This window comes from Ipomoea triloba, chromosome 12 (genome assembly GCF_003576645.1).
Source record: "Ipomoea triloba cultivar NCNSP0323 chromosome 12, ASM357664v1".
NCBI lineage: Eukaryota > Viridiplantae > Streptophyta > Magnoliopsida > Solanales > Convolvulaceae > Ipomoea > Ipomoea triloba.
In genome coordinates, this window is record NC_044927.1 from 5,283,081 (window position 1) to 5,299,848 (window position 16,768).

The following is a 16,768-nucleotide window of genomic DNA, read 5'->3' on the forward strand; positions in this document are numbered from 1 at the left end:
ACTAGTAGGATTTTGACGTTGCACAGACGACACAAACGGTTACGTGAGTGCACACAACGAACACACATCCCCAAAGATGATTAAATATACGAATAAATGAATGTCATCCCATGTAGAATGCAGACGAACAGCAACGTGAGTGCGCACAACACAATTGCACACGATCTCAAGCATAAAAGTGCAGACACTACACTACCGTCGTTGCAGTGACATACGGAACAAATCAAAGTCAACCATTAAAATAATTACGGAGGAAAAAACCCCTAAAAAATAAACAAATATATAATACAAGCATAATAATTTAAATGACTCCAAATTTTCATATGTAGATGGACTTTTCAAACACAAAGGACTAATTTGCCCATAAATAATATTCATTTTCTTTTTTGAATGATAATTACATGAGATTAATGATGACCGTTATCTTTTGTTTTATATATCTTAGATTTGTTCTCATGTTATCCTGTGGGAGAGTGTTATCATATGAGCATGTCCATATATATATATATATATAGTGAAATATATTAGTTTTTGAATCTTCATAGTTCATCCTAACAGAATAAGAAATATTATATTATAATGATTTGTTGCAGCACAAATGGTAATTTTCTATTCCAAAACTATATTGCTTTAATTAAAATGTAAATTTTATTACAAGCTAATCTACTATGTATGATACAAAAGTTCTTTATATTTTAATAATTTAAATGTAAAAATGTCATTATCTAATTAATTTTATAAGGGAAAAAAATAATATTTCAAAATATCAATGAAAGTTTATAGAATGAATATTTTATATATAACAACGATCGAGATCTAAATCCTACACACAATGAAAACATATGAATTCATATGTTATAATTAATTGCATAATTCTTTAATTACTATTTGACAACATTTTATTTAATAATGTTGCTTTTATCAAAAAGTAGGTGAAGTTTTATTGACTCATTAATATCACATCACGAAAACTTATGAAGTTATGATTAAGGGTGTGTTTGGTTGGTGGGTTTAAGCATAAGATATGAGTATCAAAGTGATTGTTATTAACCTAATGGAGTAGCTCAAGTTGCAAGTGAGCTCTCTTTGTGGGGAGGAATTTCGGGAGAACCTGGGTTCAATTCCCAAAAGTGACGATTCCCCTTGGGCTAGCTCTCGGCTCCCGTTAGTTTTTATAATACTACTATGGGTTTGGAATACCTCATTAATTGAAAAACTAATACATAATGAAATAAGGGTTTCATTTCCTATCAGTCACATTCCACCCTATTACCAAACATGCTAAATACTTTCACCAAAACTCATATCAAGTATTTGATACTCATTTCCTCTTTCACCAAAACTCATATCAAGTATTTGATACTCATTTCCTATTTCACCAAAACTCATATCAAGTATTTGATACTCATTTCCTACCAGTCACATTCCACCTCAAGGGTTTCATTTCCTATCAGTCACATTCCACCCTATTACCAAACATGCTAAATACTTTCACCAAAACTCATATCAAGTATTTGATACTCATTTCCTACCAGTCACATTCCACCTCAAGGGTTTCATTTCCTATCAGTCACATTCCACCCTATTACCAAACATGCTAAATACTTTCACCAAAACTCATATCAAGTATTTGATACTCATTTCCTATCAGTCACATTCCACCTCAAGTATTTGATACTCATTTCCTATCAGTCACATTCCACCTCAAGTATTTGATACTCATTTCCTATCAGTCACATTCCACCTCAAGTATTTGATACTCATTTCCTATCAGTCACATTCCACCCTATTACCAAACATGCTCATTTCCTATCAGTCACATTCCACCCTATTACCAAACATGCTAAATACTTTCACCAAAACTCATCAAGTATTTGATACTCATACCGATTCTGATTCTCATGCGCAAACCAAACACACCCTTAAGATATCAATTTTATTTCTAAAAACATAATAAATGTGAATGAAGGTTGTACTCCTCATTTATGTCCGTTTTTTCCGTTAAGTTTTTTTGTACATTATGCTATAAAAGTTGTATTTCAAAATCATTTTGACAAATATACCCCTACCGTTATAACTTCCGTTATCTTTTCCACTATTGTACACATGCATCCACAATCTATTTTCTTATCTTTTTCAATAATAATAATAAAATATACACATTAAATATTAGAGTTTTATGTTAGTCATTTTTTAAAATATAAATATTCAATTTATAAAAATATTTTACATTATTATTATTATTATTAAAATTTAAATAAATTTAAAATTTTAATATAAAATACTAATATTGAGCATATATTTTTGCGCACCGCGCATATGAAAAACTAGTATCAATTATATGAAAAAAAAATAAATAATTGATACTAATTTTTCATATGCGTGATGCGCAAAAAATATATGCCCAATATTAGTATTTTATAAGTATCTATAATACTCCTCTTTGCTAAGGAGAGTTCTTACTTAAGTTGAGCGGCTTCACAGTCGATCTCTTTCCTTTCGCGCCAAACCCTCAGAGTGCTCACTGTGCTTAAAGCTCCGTTTTCACTTCAATTCCAGTGTTTCTTCGAAGTCGCCATGACGGACGGCCACATGTTCAACAATATCTCTCTCGGTGGCCGTGGAGGCACCGTGAGTTCTTTCACTCTTTTTGTATTCCTCTTTGTTTTTCCAATGCTTTCGAAGCTTAATATCTTAGCTGCGAACTCTATTTTTTTTCGTCATTTTCGGTACATTTCTAGGGGTTTGCTTTTTTATTTTGGTCTAAATATGTGGATTTTTGTTTTAAAACAAGACAAATACACCTGATTCTCATTCAATCTAGTTGAAAAATTGTTTTCAGGATTTCTAGGGTTTAGTTCTTGAAATTTGTTTTTTTTTTTTTCTAAGAGTTCTTGTTTGGGGAGCCTAATTTACTGCCCAAATTATTTCTATTGAATTGCTGCTTAATTGGTTTGCTATCTATTAACCACGCGTCTACCTGGGAAAAATAGAACCCTGGGCAACTTAAGGTTCATGCAGGGGGTATTCTGTGGAAGAAGCTGGGCGGTGGTAAGGCGGTGGAAGTGGACAAGTCTGATATCGCTGGGCTTACCTGGATGAAGGTTCCTCGATCTAATCAGCTTGGTGTTCGGATTAAGGATGGTCTTTATTATAAGTTCACTGGTTTTCGTGACCAGGTAAAGTTTCCAATTTGTAGGCGCTTATCCTTTTATTTCCCTAGTTAATTTAACTTTTGGTATTGCTGATAGTAACATGCTAATTGCAAATGCTCAAATTTTTAATTTTTAGAAGATTAATTAAAGATGCTTTGACTGCAGAGGCAATAATATTGTTATCATTGAGAGATTGTTAGGTTGTAGCCTGAAGTGGTTGATTATTATCTTCTGTCTTTTGTTTGCTTTGCAGGATGTTTCAAGTCTGACAGCTTTTTTCCAGAACTCTTGTGGAATAACCCCGGAGGAGAAGCAACTCTCTGTGAGTGGAAAAAACTGGGGAGAAGTTGATCTAACTGGTCTGTGCTGATATGCTTGCACCATCTATTTCTCTGTTTATTATGGCAACTGTTAGTTGGTTTCATATGCTGCACATAATCACTGTTTGGCATTTAATTGTTCACTTTCTTTTTTCAGGGAATATGCTTACTTTTCTTGTTGGGAACAAGCAAGCATTTGAGATATCACTAGCTGATGTCTCACAAACACAGCTTCAGGGGAAAAATGATGTCATGTTGGAGTTTCATGTAGATGATACAACTGGAGCAAATGAGGTTTGTAACCTTGCTGCGTACCTTTTATAATAATATAAGTGGCATACTGGCATCTAATTGTTTATAGGTTGATCTGGCCTGTTGTTTATTTCCTTGCTTTCTAGATTCATGTTTATTGAATTGTTGGAAAAGAAAAAATACTTCACTCTTATTGGGGTACTCTATTAAGAATGTATCCACTCTTTTGTTATGATTTCAGAAAGATTCATTGATGGAAATAAGCTTTCATATACCTAATTCAAATACTCAGTTTGTTGGTGATGAAAACCACCCTCCTGCTCAGGTAAATGCTCAACCCAATAAATGAGACAATAATTGGATATATATATATATATTCCTTTTACCAGGAGAAGGAATACCTTTTCTTTTAGTTGCAATTGAATATTTTAAATTCCAAATAGGTCTTCCGTGATAAAATTGTGGCTATGGCTGATGTTACGGATGGGGAAGAAGCTGTTGTTACATTTGATGGGATTGCTATACTCACTCCTAGGTAGATGTTTGAATGCTTGTCATGTCAATTGACTATCCTGTTATAGTTGGCTCTGCTTGTAATAGTTGACATTTGCCTTTTGCCATTGCAGGGGTCGATACAATGTTGAGCTTCACCTTTCATTCTTGCGTCTTCAAGGGCAAGCTAATGACTTTAAAATTCAGTACAGCAGTGTTGTCCGCATATTTTTATTGCCCAAGGTTCTCTGTCTTCTACTGTTTGCTTTTTCTTGATTACCTACATAGAAATTTTTTTCCATCTTTCTTCTGCATTTCTCACCAAAAAGTTATTTTCTTGTGCAGGTTAGTCAACCACACACTTTTGTGGTTGTTACTCTCGATCCACCAATTAGAAAGGGCCAAACCCTGTACCCACATATTGTTTTGCAGGTATAAGTGCTGCATTCTAAATAATTATATTCTTAAACTATGGAGCACCTGAAAAGCACTGATTTTCATGTTATGATGCAGTTTGAATCAGATTATGTGGTAGACACCGCTCTGACAATGAATGAAGATCTTTTGAATAGCAAATACAAGGACAAGCTAGAGCTAACATATAAGGTAAATTTCTATGTGCCACAGCCACAGCCACATTTATTTATTTTGGTTGACCTACATGCTGCAGGGGCCTTGCATAGTGGGTAGGGCCTTCTTTTATTATCTTATTTGTTAACCTTGAAATTATTGCTTGGCTTATGCTTAGCAGTAGGTACATCTATTAACTTTTGAGACAGAATTTCTACTTACCTATTCTGGATTTTTGCCTTGATGATTAGGGACTTGTACATGATGTCTTCACTAAAATATTACGTGGCCTGTCTGGTGCTAAAATCACGGGACATGGGAAGTTCCGTAGTTATCAGAAGTATTTAGCTGTGAAGTCTTCTTTGAAAGCTGAAGATGGACTCCTCTATCCACTTGAAAAGGGGTTCTTCTTTCTACCTAAACCTCCTACCCTTATTCTTTATGATGAGGTAACATTAAAGCTGCTGCCTGGCTATTAGTTTTGTGATTACAGTATTAGAGGACTTCTCGATTCTGACAGTATTGGTTTTACATGCACATAGATTGACTATGTGGAATTTGAGAGGCATGCTGCTGGTACAGCAAATATGCATTACTTTGATCTTCTTGTCAGACTTAAGACTGAACAAGAACATCTTTTCCGGAATATCCAGAGAAATGAATACCATAATCTTTTTGATTTCATCAGGTTAGCAGGCATTCTAGACCACTTTCTCAGTAATGCTCATCAAATATCCTGTTGTATAGCACTTCTTAGTCATTGATTGTTAAATGCAGTTCAAAGGGTCTGAAAATAATGAACCTTGGAGATGTCCGGCCAGCAGATGGTGTTACAGCTGTTTTGCAGGAAGACGATGATGATGCTGTTGATCCACATCTTGAGCGAATTAAGAATGAAGCTGGAGAAGATGATAGTGATGAGGAGGTAAATCATTTGCTATATATGTTTTCTGTGTGTGTGTTGGGGGACACCGGGCTTTTTTTTGGGGAGGAGGTCCTGGGGGAGGGTGTTTGGTAATTTTAGGAAGCTTGTTTATAAAATTTGTTCCAGGATGAAGATTTTGTTGCCGACAAGGATGATGAGGGCTCTCCTAGTGATGATTCTGGGGAAGAAGGATCTGATGCCAGTGATAGTGGAGGTGAGAAAGAGGTGAGCTTTTCTAAATTTTACTCCTTCCAGTTATAATATGAATATATGATGGATTGAGATGAATTCAAAAATTTGATTTATGGTGAATTCAGAAACCTGTAAAAAAGAAGCCCAAGAAAGATCTGCCAACTTCTAAACCATCTACAAGCAGGAAAAAAGCTGACGATGACATGTCAAAGAAGAAGAAACAGAAGAAGAAGAAGGACCCAAATGCTCCAAAGAGGGCAATTAGTGCTTTCATGTTCTTTTCAAATAATGAAAGAGAGGTTGGTGTTTCTTGTGTACAACTATTTAGTTTTGCATTGTGTTACGGTCTACGGCATCATTGTCGGCATGGGAAGAAGGAATAGGAAGTAGTGTTTGCCACCTGAAGGAGTATGACATCTAACCGTTAACCAATTCTAATCTAACTAAAACATCTAATTAATAATTGATAAAAATACTGTTGCCTTCCTGCATAATATCCACACCCACAGAGCCTGCATCACATTGCCATGTGCTTCCCTTCTTACCAGACAATTTTATGAAGTATGCATGGGAATCCTGATGTTAAAAGGTTTATGGTATATGTACAGTGATTATGTTTTATATAGTTATGAAGTCTTTTTGGTATTTATTTTACAGTGTGTTATTTTAAGCATGTGTGAGCTTCTTGGGGATCATCTTGATAGTGTAGGAGTTGTAGGAGAGTTCTACTACACAGACTCCTAATCTCTACTTCCTCACTTTTACTCTCTGATGTGGCAAGAGATGATAAGTTATCTTCATCCTGTGTGTCCTAAGAAAAATGTCAACATCAAATTTTTGAGTGAAGGAGTAAAAGTAGGGGGGTAGAACCTGGGAGTCCAAGTAGTAGTTTCCGTTGTAGGACTATGGTCATTGCACTTTGTTATTGAACATTATTATTGATAGCTGCTTGCCTCTATTTGTTTTAATGTCTATTGCTCTCTCTTTCCCACCTGCAGAACGTGAAGAAAACAAATCCTGGAATCTCATTCACAGAGGTCGGAAAGGTTCTTGGAGATAAATGGAATAAGATGTCAGGTGTGGTCACCATTTCTGCAACTTCTTTATTGTGTATTTCTGGTTTCCATTATGGTCTTTAACTTTGTCAAAATTTCTCTTTAGCCGAGGAGAAACAGCCATATGAGGCAATGGCTCGGGCCGATAAGAAACGCTACAATGATGAGATCAGTGACTACAAGAATCCACAACCCACAAACATGGATTCAGGGAATGATTCAGAGAGCTCTTAAGGGTCCAGTAGTCATCAAAACTGAAGATGCAAATGTTTCTACTTTCTAGTGTTGCTCTGGGAAGAAAATTGGATTACCTATATGTTGTGTTACATGTGATGTATTTCATTGGATAAGTTGAACGCTGGTGATGTAGTGTAGTTTAATGTAAGACAGCCTCTATGGCTACGAAAATATGCTGTCTGATCAAACGTTCTAGGCTACCAATTTAGAAGTTAGTTTTTTACGGTGTGCTCACAGTAAATACGGAGCCTTACCAAGTGAAAACTTTGCGGGGTTGATTGGATGGAAAATATTTTCTAAAGTAAGTCTATTTCAAAAAAGTTTGGAAAAATGTTATTTTGTGTTTGGGGAGTAGAATTCTTCAAATTTGAGGAAAATAAATTTTTATATTTTTTTTATGGTATTTTGTTTTCCATGAAATTGGGAAGAAAGTATAACTTGACATGACTATTTTATCTACATGAAGATTATCATTTTTATTATCATTATTAGTGTAGGAATATATTGATTTTTTAGTAATTTTTTTTTCATGAAATTTAAATTACATTCCTCAAATATTGTTTACGAACCAAACAGACTGTTAGTAAACCATTTCAAACGTGACTAATAAGTGTTTTAAGTTGTAGTAGGATCGCTTCTATTTAATTTCTACTTTAATTAATAATTTAAGTAATTAAAAAAGTTTAATTTCTACTTTAATTAATAATTTAAGTAATTAAAAAAGTAGATCGTTTTAATCATTAGATCGTTCCAAACACACTTTGCATCTCCCAATCTATGCTAACATTTTTAGGTTGAATTGATCAAACATGAAACTTATCAATTTGTTACACAGTCACAAATTTTATTATTTTACAAAAGTAGAATTTATAGAACACACTAAAATAATAATGGAAGTTTCATAATTAAGTTAATACTATATGGGTTATCGAATATAATGATTTATGTTGTTACCATTCATGATCTTTCAAGTTTCAATTATCAAATTTTAACTAACTGTGGTTTTAAAAAAAAAAATTAACCATAATTCTTTTAGGAGGACTACACATCCATAACTGGTTAAATTTTGAATGTTACAAAATCAGTATATTCTAAAACCTCATATTACATTATCTATTCTTTAAAAAAAAAAAAAAAAATTAAAGGCTGAGATGCATTGGAATTTGGAAGTACACGTGTGAGCCCACCGTTCAAAATAAGGCTGTGAGCATGAACATTCCGCCTCACGTTGCTGAAAAGCGCATCCTTCAGCTTCACTCTCACTCTCGCTCTCGCTCTCGTTCTCGTTCTCGTTCTCGCTCTTCTCCCTGATTTCTTATCTCCGATTTCTCACTTCAACCATGGGCAAGGGTCCGGGTCTCTACTCCGACATCGGCAAGAAAGCTCGAGGTCTCTTCTATCTCCTTCTATATACGCTGTGTACTCGCGTAATTATATTCATAGTGTCTATAGATGCATATACAAATCAAATCTCGGATTAGGTCCAGTTGCAGCATGAAGTATAGCGTTTTTATTTTATTTTGATTCGCATGAGATATGGTGTTTTTTGAATTTTACATTTTAATGTTGATTTCAGATTTCCGCTTTTTTTGCGCTAATTTACGTATATTTTAATGTTTGTGTGTTTTGATTGAATTAGATCTTCTGTACAAAGATTACCAGACAGACCACAAGTTCACAATCACTACCTACTCTCCTACCGGAGTTGTGAGTTTTCTTCTTCGTTTTTCTCGGATCCGAGTGCTTATCGTTGTTTTAGCTACGGTTTGGATATAATTGAATTGATAACATAAGTGTTGAGTTTTGAAAAACTGGTAAACATGCTTCTCAGTGTGTATTTATTCGGGATTTGTATACGAGTTAAAGTAAAATGCAGTAGGACTGGAGGCATGTTGTGATATCTGTGTTTAGTGACATTTCTTTTTAAGTCTTCTGGCTCTTGCCGTCTGTTGTATTCATCTTCTTTGCTGTTTAAAGACCCTATAGGCCCAACCCAACCTACAAGAATTGTAGATAAGTAATAGTGTAAACAAAGATATGACTTTAACATGGAAAGATGTAAGAGAAAAACCATGAGCTTTTCTGGGCTAAGCCAAGGTGAAGGATTCCGGTATGCTTTTGTAACAATGCATGTACATAATTGAGCTTGTTTGAAAGTCTTGAGCTCCATTACTTGTGAAGAGGGTGAAGAGAAAAAGAAGAGCTACACCTTGGATCTTAAATAGGGCTAACTTGAATTTAATTCATTAGGTGAAATCTGTTATTTTTGAACTAATCTTCTTGGGCCGATAAATCATTTGGGCTTTTGGTCTGACTAGGCCTTGATGGGCCGGGGGTATTATCCCCAGCAATCTTCCTATAATGAGGATGATTAATGTAGTTCTTTATGTAGCTACAAGTAAAATCTCTTTGGATTGGCGGGTTTAACTCATAGTTGATGTTTCTTATGTACTCATCTACTTCCATGCACTTTTTTAGAGGGTTTGGATTCGTTTCGTGTCCATGTAGTGGTGTATATTTAAAATATTTTCATTTGCTCATGTATGTATAATTTTGTAGATAATCACTTATATTCTAACCTCTTGTTGCGAAGTGCTTACACGCAAGTTAATGTTTTTTTTCTAGGCTATTACTTCATCTGGATCAAAGAAAGGGGATTTCTTTGTGGCAGATGTCAACACACAGTTGAAGAACAAGAATATCACCACTGATATTAAAGTGGACACAAACTCTAATGTGAGCTCCCCATTTATGCTTCATACACATGAAACGTCTGATGTGTATTGTTTCTCATGATCTTCTAGTTATCTGTACGTAGCTCAATGTGTGTTCTAGCATCTAACTTATGCATTAGTTTTGGTAATTTCTGTTGTGGTGTTGTACAACATGGTATGCAGTCTAGAAATATTAAGGATGTTCAAGACTTCAAGCTACTTATCTATCTCAACTGGAGCAACAAATCAATACCTTCATTTGATGTTATCTACCTATTTTACCTCCTTATTTCCATTGTTAGTAGTTCAGTGTAAGATTTCGTAGAAATTTTCATTAGTCTTATATTGCCTTTATCCTTTCTAGTTTAAAAATATTCAATTTTTTTGCTTATTTGCTTATATAAATTGGGGCAGAATTCTGGGTATTGAATATGGTCACTGCGACCTGTATTATGTGCAGTCTTTCAGTAACAAACAGTAACAAAGATTATGAACCTATAGAGTTATCATGATCTAGATAGCTAATTCATAATTCTTGTATGTTTGTATGCTTTCTACTGGTTGGCAGTTCAGACACATTGCGGATCACATCCTCTAATTGTTTCGTCTCTCCAATTTCAGCTTTTTACAACTATCACAGTTGATGAACCTGTTCCTGGTTTGAAGACCATTTTAAACTTCAGAGTTCCTGATCAAAGATCGGGAAAGGTAAGTAGCTCTTATTTTTCGTTTTTCATAGTTTTCCATGACAAGATCGAAGTGATCATACTTGTCTTTATGCTTTCTCGAGTGTTAGGTCATTTTTATGTTTCTTACATGCTTCCTTGTCATGACAGCTTGAAATTCAATATTTACATGATTATGCTGGTATAAGCACCAGCGTTGGGTTGACAGCCAATCCCATTGTCAGCTTCTCTGGTGTATTGGGAACTAATTCTCTTGCACTTGGAACTGATGTGTCCTTTGACTCCAAGACCGGGACTTTCACCAAATATAATGCTGGCTTGAGTTTCATAAATTCAGACCTTATTGCTGCTTTGACACTGTAAGTGGTTTCTTTGTTCAATTTTTTTTTTTTTCTCACTTGCTCAAATACCATCTTGCTTTAGAAATTTACTTTGTCTTAAGCTAGAGATGACGAGAACAACAATTTAGAGTTCTATTTGACTTACTTTTTCTCAAGTTCTAATTTGACTTGTGTGATTGTGTCCCAACTGCATACCTTTATGCACACTTGATCTTATTATTTATCTTACATTATTAATGAGGATAAAAAATGGTGCAGGAATGACAAGGGCGATACCTTGAGTGCCTCGTACTACCAACCCACTAAACCCTTGACCAATACTTTCATTGGTGCGGAGGTGACCCATAGCTTCTCAACTAATATGAATACCATAACAGTTGGTACCCAGCATCAGTTGGATCCATTGACCACAGTGAAGGCACGGATGAACAACTTTGGAAAGGCCAGTGCTCTAATCCAGCATGAGTGGCGTCCCAAGTCCATTTTCACACTATCGGGAGAACTGGACACCAAGTCTGTTGACAAGTCTCCAAAGTTTGGACTTGCCTTGGCTCTCAAACCATAAATAAGGTTTGCAATTAGTTAAACAAGATGAATATAATCCCAAGTTGAGGAACAACATTTTTTGAAACAATTTATTAGGTGTTTTTGACACAAAATAATTCTAGGTGGCTGGACAAACCTATGAATTTTCTTTTCTCAGTTTCTAGTCCCCATATTCATATTCATATTCATATTGATCCCTGTATGAAACTGTTTTGATGGATCCTACGATTTGAGAAGTTCGCTTGAGATTTTCTTTTAATCAATTCACTTCATGTATATTGTTTTGTTTTTTAATAAATTTATTTTTATATGATGAGTACTTAATTACAGTAGTAAAACTACTTGTCATGTACTTTTAATTAGGTGAATACATTAATGATCCATGCTATGTGTTCATTTCTTGATGTGGCTTTATGTGTTATGAAAAAGGAAATTCTTGGTTTAGGATCCATAATGAGATTTTTGGCAGTATATAGGCAAAAAACATATGGTTGGTGGAATTTGAAGTTTGCGTGCCAACTGCCAAGAAAATATATGATGTGCACCGAACTAAGGGTGTGTTTGATTAAAGGGATTAGATCCAAGGAATGAGAATGAGAGTCATATATATTGTATGGTTGACAACTTTTTAAAATACAAGTATAAGATTTGATTACTCTTATAATTATAAAATTCATTGCCTAATTTAAATTATGTATTATTTCATTAATTCAGTCTTATTCCTTCTCATTTAATGTGTCCTTATTCCGTTGCCTTCTTACTTCATTTTAAAGATTTTTTGTTTTGTTTTTTTGTTTGTTTTGTATTTTTAAAACCTTTATTCCGATTATAGGGTAATATATAACCAAACATTAATATTGTTAATTATTTCAATTCCACCCTACTACTACCAAACATGCAAAATATATTTATCAAATGCGAAGGATGTCTTAGCGGTAGGGATGACAACGGGGCGAGGAATGGGGTCCCCGTTCCTGAAATCTCTCTCCATTTCTCATCCCCGCCCCGTTCCCCGGCAGGGATCGGGAACTATTCCCCATCCCGGTTCCCGCAAGAATTTTTCAGGGACGGGGAATCCCGATGAGAATTTTTTGAATTATGGCAATTAAAAAAATAGATTAATGTTATGAAAAATTTATATTGTTAAGCATTCAATCTTTAAACAAAGTCTAAATTCAAAATACATAAATTAATAAAATTAAAATATCTAAACTCTAAAATTGCTACAAATATTCAAAATTTCAACTTTCAAACATAAATACATAATCATAAAATATTCAAACATTTTAAATTGTCTCAACTTTGTTTCAAACATAAATTGGTCCTGAGCCAGCAAAGAGCAAAGACCTGACAGCATGCCATGCACATCACTGCTAAAGTTGGAGAATTGACTTTGCTTAGTTGAGTGAGAAAGAATGCGAGACCAAGAAATCCAATTGATAGCATAATCTGCAAAACTAACTTCAGTTAACTTAAGTTATTTATTTTATATATATATATATATATATATATATATATATATACCGAAAAAATCACCGAACCCGTCCCCGTTGGAGCGGGGATCAGTTTTCCCCTTCGAGGGCGGGTTGAATTGTCATCCCTAGTCTTAGGTGAAAAATGGGCTAAATCTCAACTATTAATTTCATCCAAAATGAAAAAAAAAAAATTAAAAGAAAAAATGTTGGGACAGTATGGTAATTTAGTACAAGTTTTATTTTTTTTTAAATAAAATAAAATTGAGTGTATTATTTTTCTTTGTTGGGTGCATATTGATCCTTCTTTGGGTGCATAGTGTTCTTTCTTCAAGTACATGTTTTGTCTCTTTGAGTGCATAATTTATCTTCTAGTGCATATTTACTTTTCCCTTTGGGTGCATTATTTTCCTTCTTTAGGTGCATATTGTTTCTTTTTTAAGTGCATGTTGTTCATCATTTGAATGCATATTAACTTAGAACTTAAGATGCATAAGTTTAGATTGTTTGGTGTATAACTTTAAGATGTTATCTTTACACAGTATGATGCATAACTTTGCACATTCAGATGCATAGAGTTTATCTACGAGTGCATACATTTTAATCATTTGATGTATGATTTTGTTGCCTTAGGTGCATTTCTTTAGAACTACATGTGCATAATTTTTAACCTTTTGGTATACAACATTGAACTTAATATGCATAATTTTAAAAACTAAATGAAGATACGGGACAAAATTCCAAGAAGCGTGTTACATATATATATATATCTCATATTTCACCCAGTTTTCATCTGGGAGTTCCTTCACACGTGAACCTTCAATTTTTTATTTTAATTTTTGGATACTTAATTAATTTGATGACTTAATGATCTTTTTATACATAAGTATCGTTTTGTATTTTGAATATTCTTGTTGTTGACTGAAATTTTTTGGCATGATTTATTAATTTACAATTAATTTATTAAACTCTCAATTATTAGTCATATTTTTTTTAAAATATTTGTGATAAGGTAAATACGCGGTCACGTAGTAAAATACGACCAAACATACTTTTATTAATTATAAATTGGGTATAGAGGTTTAATATCCTAATCGTAACCCGGTCAATGTGACAGTGGGTCAAAAGTTCCCGAATCACTTAGTTATTTAAGAGAGAAAACAACCAAAAGTCCTTCTTCCAGCATTAAATGTGATATTTAAAGGGTGTCAGCAGACAGGTGCCGGACTTGCGGCATGGGTATCGCGTGGAGGCCATGCACGGGGCCAGACGTAAGCCCAATGTCTTATGCCCAGGTGCCTGTTGGTTATGGGCCATGAGAGGAGAGGTGTTCCAAGGCAAGTTGATCGGGCCGGCCAGCCTGAGCGATTCCTATGAACCTTGCCCTGCCGGTTTCCTAGGCAGGCCGGTTGGGAGACAGTAGGTCGGATAGACTGGTAAGCGCGTCAACCAATTAGCACCTTGCTCGGAGACCAGTTGCCAAACGGTCTGATATCTAGAGAATAATCCCTATCAATTTGTATATACCATTGATATATCTAGATTATAAAAAAAATAAATCTGCGTGATTGGTTGTCCGTTTCGGTTATCTGTGGTTCGTTTTGCTTGTAAATCTGTATTTACAAAGTTCTCGAAGAATGATGTAAACGATGATTTGCAAAAAAAAAAATAAAAAAAATACAAAATTGTGTAAGATTGAACTAACCAAACATATTAATTAATTTTTAGATAATTTAATTATTATGTTTTAGAATAAATAAAATTATTCTCATCAACATTTTCCTGAAATTTAATTAATGAAAAAGTAATAATCCGCGAATATATGTTACTATCTGTGTATCACGAGTGGCATTCTAGTGTTGGGACTCATAAAGATTCTGTATTAAGTTGAGAGAGGAGAGAGAGAGCACGCAATGGGAGGGGCTCTGTCGAGTGTGCTGGGTGGCGATGCGGCGGCGGCGGCGGCATCAACCGATGACTCATCATCGTCCGAACCCTCTCGGGTCACTGTATTTCATTCATCTCAACGATGGCAGCTGCACTTCAACGCCTCCAAACAACTCAATAAATTGGTATTCCTCCCAATTCCCCTTTGAAGATCCGACTTCTAGGGCATCTAATAATTTCTGTATCTTATACAGATGGTGGTGGATTTTGCGGCAGCATGGTGCGGGCCCTGCAAGATGATGGAGCCGATCGTCAAACAAATGGCTACCAAGTTCACCGACGTTGATTTCATAAAGATAGACGTCGATGAGCTCTCGGTATGTAATTTAGCAACAAATCCCTATGATCTGCTCTTTTTTTTTTTTTTTTTTTTTTTTCAATTTGTTTGCTAATTCTGAATATTTTGGGTGTGGATATTTAAGGATGTGGCCCAGGAGTTTTCAGTGCAGGCGATGCCGACGTTCTTACTGCTGAAGCAGGGCAAGGAGGTGGGTAGGGTAGTGGGAGCTAAGAAAGATGAGCTTGAAAGGAAGATCGTCCAGCACAAGGAAGTCCCCAAATTTGCTGCTTGATTGATGCTTGTGTTTATTTTATTGGCTAAAGAACCATTAATTTCAATCTAATAAAGGGAAAAAGAACATTATGGGTGGGTGTTATTTTCATGTTAGTGTAATGTAATGAACCATCTTTCATGTTAAGTGACTATAAAGAAACAGTCTTGTGATATTCATGTACATCTTAGATCCATGTCTTTATGAGTGGGTTCATCTCACCAAATAATAGCTGTTAACTCATATCTTGTGCTAAGGAGCCCAGAAACACTGCATTTTGAGAAATTCTACCCAATGAATGAGATGGGCTTCAGAACAGCATATCATATTGTGTTGTAAACTTGAATAGATAGATACTACTTATTTGCTGCTATTGTAATTAATTAGAGGTAAGAGCACACACAATAAAGTAGATGCTTAAGACTCCATCTATTGCAAAATCTTGAGTACTTGTGAAATTAACCATTTTATAGCTGCATAGATGTCAATTTAGATATGCTTCTTTCCTCTTAATCAAGTGTATTGCTTGCTGTATTTGATCTATTATCAAGATTCTTCAATTTCCCTACTGATTCAACATGAACCCCCATTTTGTTTGTTTGCCTCTAGTTGACCTTAGAAAGTAGAAAGTTTACTTGATTGGTAGAGGGCATAATTGTACCTTGCCTTCTCAGCTAGCCTTTCTGCGCCTCCCTTCAGCTATCTGGTTGAGGTATAGAATTGCTTCAGTCCCTAAATCAGACAGGTGGAGGTTCCTCTTTTCGCTTGTGTTGGTTCATTCCTTCCCAAAATTGTTTTCCTTGTAATTGCAGTCTGAAATTAGAGTGGAATTATGAGTAAAGCTCAAGTTTGTTTCATTATATTAAATTTAGTTTAACTAAGATAATGTGTTGCTTACACCATTATCTTGAGAGTAAGAGCTTTGTATTGTAGCTCCTCAACTTAGATTATGGTACACCTATTATACTCTTCACACTTGAGAGATGTTTTAGTGAGAAGTCAGAAGCAGCTGGTGCATTTCCGTTTACAGAGGGGAGTCATTCCACTTATTGCTTTCTAGCTTTGAATGTTTTACAATTTTGCATTTGTTCTTTGTGCATTGCAATATTGCATTGCATTATTAATTATTATCAGCTGTAAAAATCGGCTTAGGAGGCCGCCTTGGCACCTTTAAGTCAGCTCGCCAACTAGGTCCCCAACATAGCCAACTCGATTGAGTCGGTGGCACGTAACTCAATTGAGTCGCAAACCTCCAGGCTAGATGGCTGTGGCGATGGCGTAGAGTGTGGTTGTGGCAACCGGACAGCTAGAAG

At 35.0% G+C, this 16,768-nt stretch overlaps 3 protein-coding genes across 3 annotated transcripts; all 3 read left to right on the forward strand.

Moving 5' to 3' along the window:
* Positions 1–2,467: 2,467 nt before the first annotated feature.
* Positions 2,468–7,529, forward strand: LOC115999967 (FACT complex subunit SSRP1-like). Its single transcript, XM_031239950.1, has 16 exons — positions 2,468–2,631; positions 2,994–3,179; positions 3,409–3,514; positions 3,633–3,769; positions 3,969–4,052; positions 4,171–4,262; positions 4,354–4,462; positions 4,565–4,651; positions 4,733–4,825; positions 5,041–5,238; positions 5,332–5,477; positions 5,567–5,714; positions 5,841–5,939; positions 6,032–6,205; positions 6,905–6,983; positions 7,068–7,529. The coding sequence occupies exons 1-16, from the start codon at positions 2,578–2,580 to the stop codon at positions 7,193–7,195; spliced, it is 1,920 nt and encodes a 639-aa protein (XP_031095810.1). The 5' UTR covers positions 2,468–2,577; the 3' UTR covers positions 7,196–7,529.
* Positions 7,530–8,420: 891 nt separating this feature from the next.
* On the forward strand, positions 8,421–11,801 carry LOC115998471 (mitochondrial outer membrane protein porin of 34 kDa). Its single transcript, XM_031238054.1, has 6 exons — positions 8,421–8,587; positions 8,838–8,905; positions 9,824–9,934; positions 10,534–10,620; positions 10,749–10,957; positions 11,198–11,801. The coding sequence occupies exons 1-6, from the start codon at positions 8,539–8,541 to the stop codon at positions 11,502–11,504; spliced, it is 831 nt and encodes a 276-aa protein (XP_031093914.1). The 5' UTR covers positions 8,421–8,538; the 3' UTR covers positions 11,505–11,801.
* Positions 11,802–14,870: 3,069 nt separating this feature from the next.
* Positions 14,871–15,740, forward strand: LOC115998265 (thioredoxin H2). Its single transcript, XM_031237786.1, has 3 exons — positions 14,871–15,029; positions 15,099–15,221; positions 15,327–15,740. The coding sequence occupies exons 1-3, from the start codon at positions 14,871–14,873 to the stop codon at positions 15,474–15,476; spliced, it is 432 nt and encodes a 143-aa protein (XP_031093646.1). The 3' UTR covers positions 15,477–15,740.
* Positions 15,741–16,768: the final 1,028 nt, after the last annotated feature.

Excerpts from the sequence above, each read along its gene's own strand:
- LOC115999967 (XM_031239950.1), top strand. The coding sequence starts at position 2,578 with ATGACGGACGGCCACATGTTCAACAATATCTCTCTCGGTGGCCGTGGA. Across the intron at positions 4,263-4,353 it reads ATTGCTATACTCACTCCTAG|GGGTCGATACAATGTTGAGC; the intron begins GTAGATGTTTGA and ends TTGCCATTGCAG. Across the intron at positions 4,652-4,732 it reads ACCCACATATTGTTTTGCAG|TTTGAATCAGATTATGTGGT; the intron begins GTATAAGTGCTG and ends GTTATGATGCAG.
- LOC115998471 (XM_031238054.1), top strand. The coding sequence starts at position 8,539 with ATGGGCAAGGGTCCGGGTCTCTACTCCGACATCGGCAAGAAAGCTCGA. Across the intron at positions 10,621-10,748 it reads CTGATCAAAGATCGGGAAAG|CTTGAAATTCAATATTTACA; the intron begins GTAAGTAGCTCT and ends TTGTCATGACAG. Across the intron at positions 10,958-11,197 it reads CTTATTGCTGCTTTGACACT|GAATGACAAGGGCGATACCT; the intron begins GTAAGTGGTTTC and ends AAAATGGTGCAG.
- LOC115998265 (XM_031237786.1), top strand. The coding sequence starts at position 14,871 with ATGGGAGGGGCTCTGTCGAGTGTGCTGGGTGGCGATGCGGCGGCGGCG. Across the intron at positions 15,030-15,098 it reads CCAAACAACTCAATAAATTG|ATGGTGGTGGATTTTGCGGC; the intron begins GTATTCCTCCCA and ends TATCTTATACAG. Across the intron at positions 15,222-15,326 it reads TAGACGTCGATGAGCTCTCG|GATGTGGCCCAGGAGTTTTC; the intron begins GTATGTAATTTA and ends TGGATATTTAAG.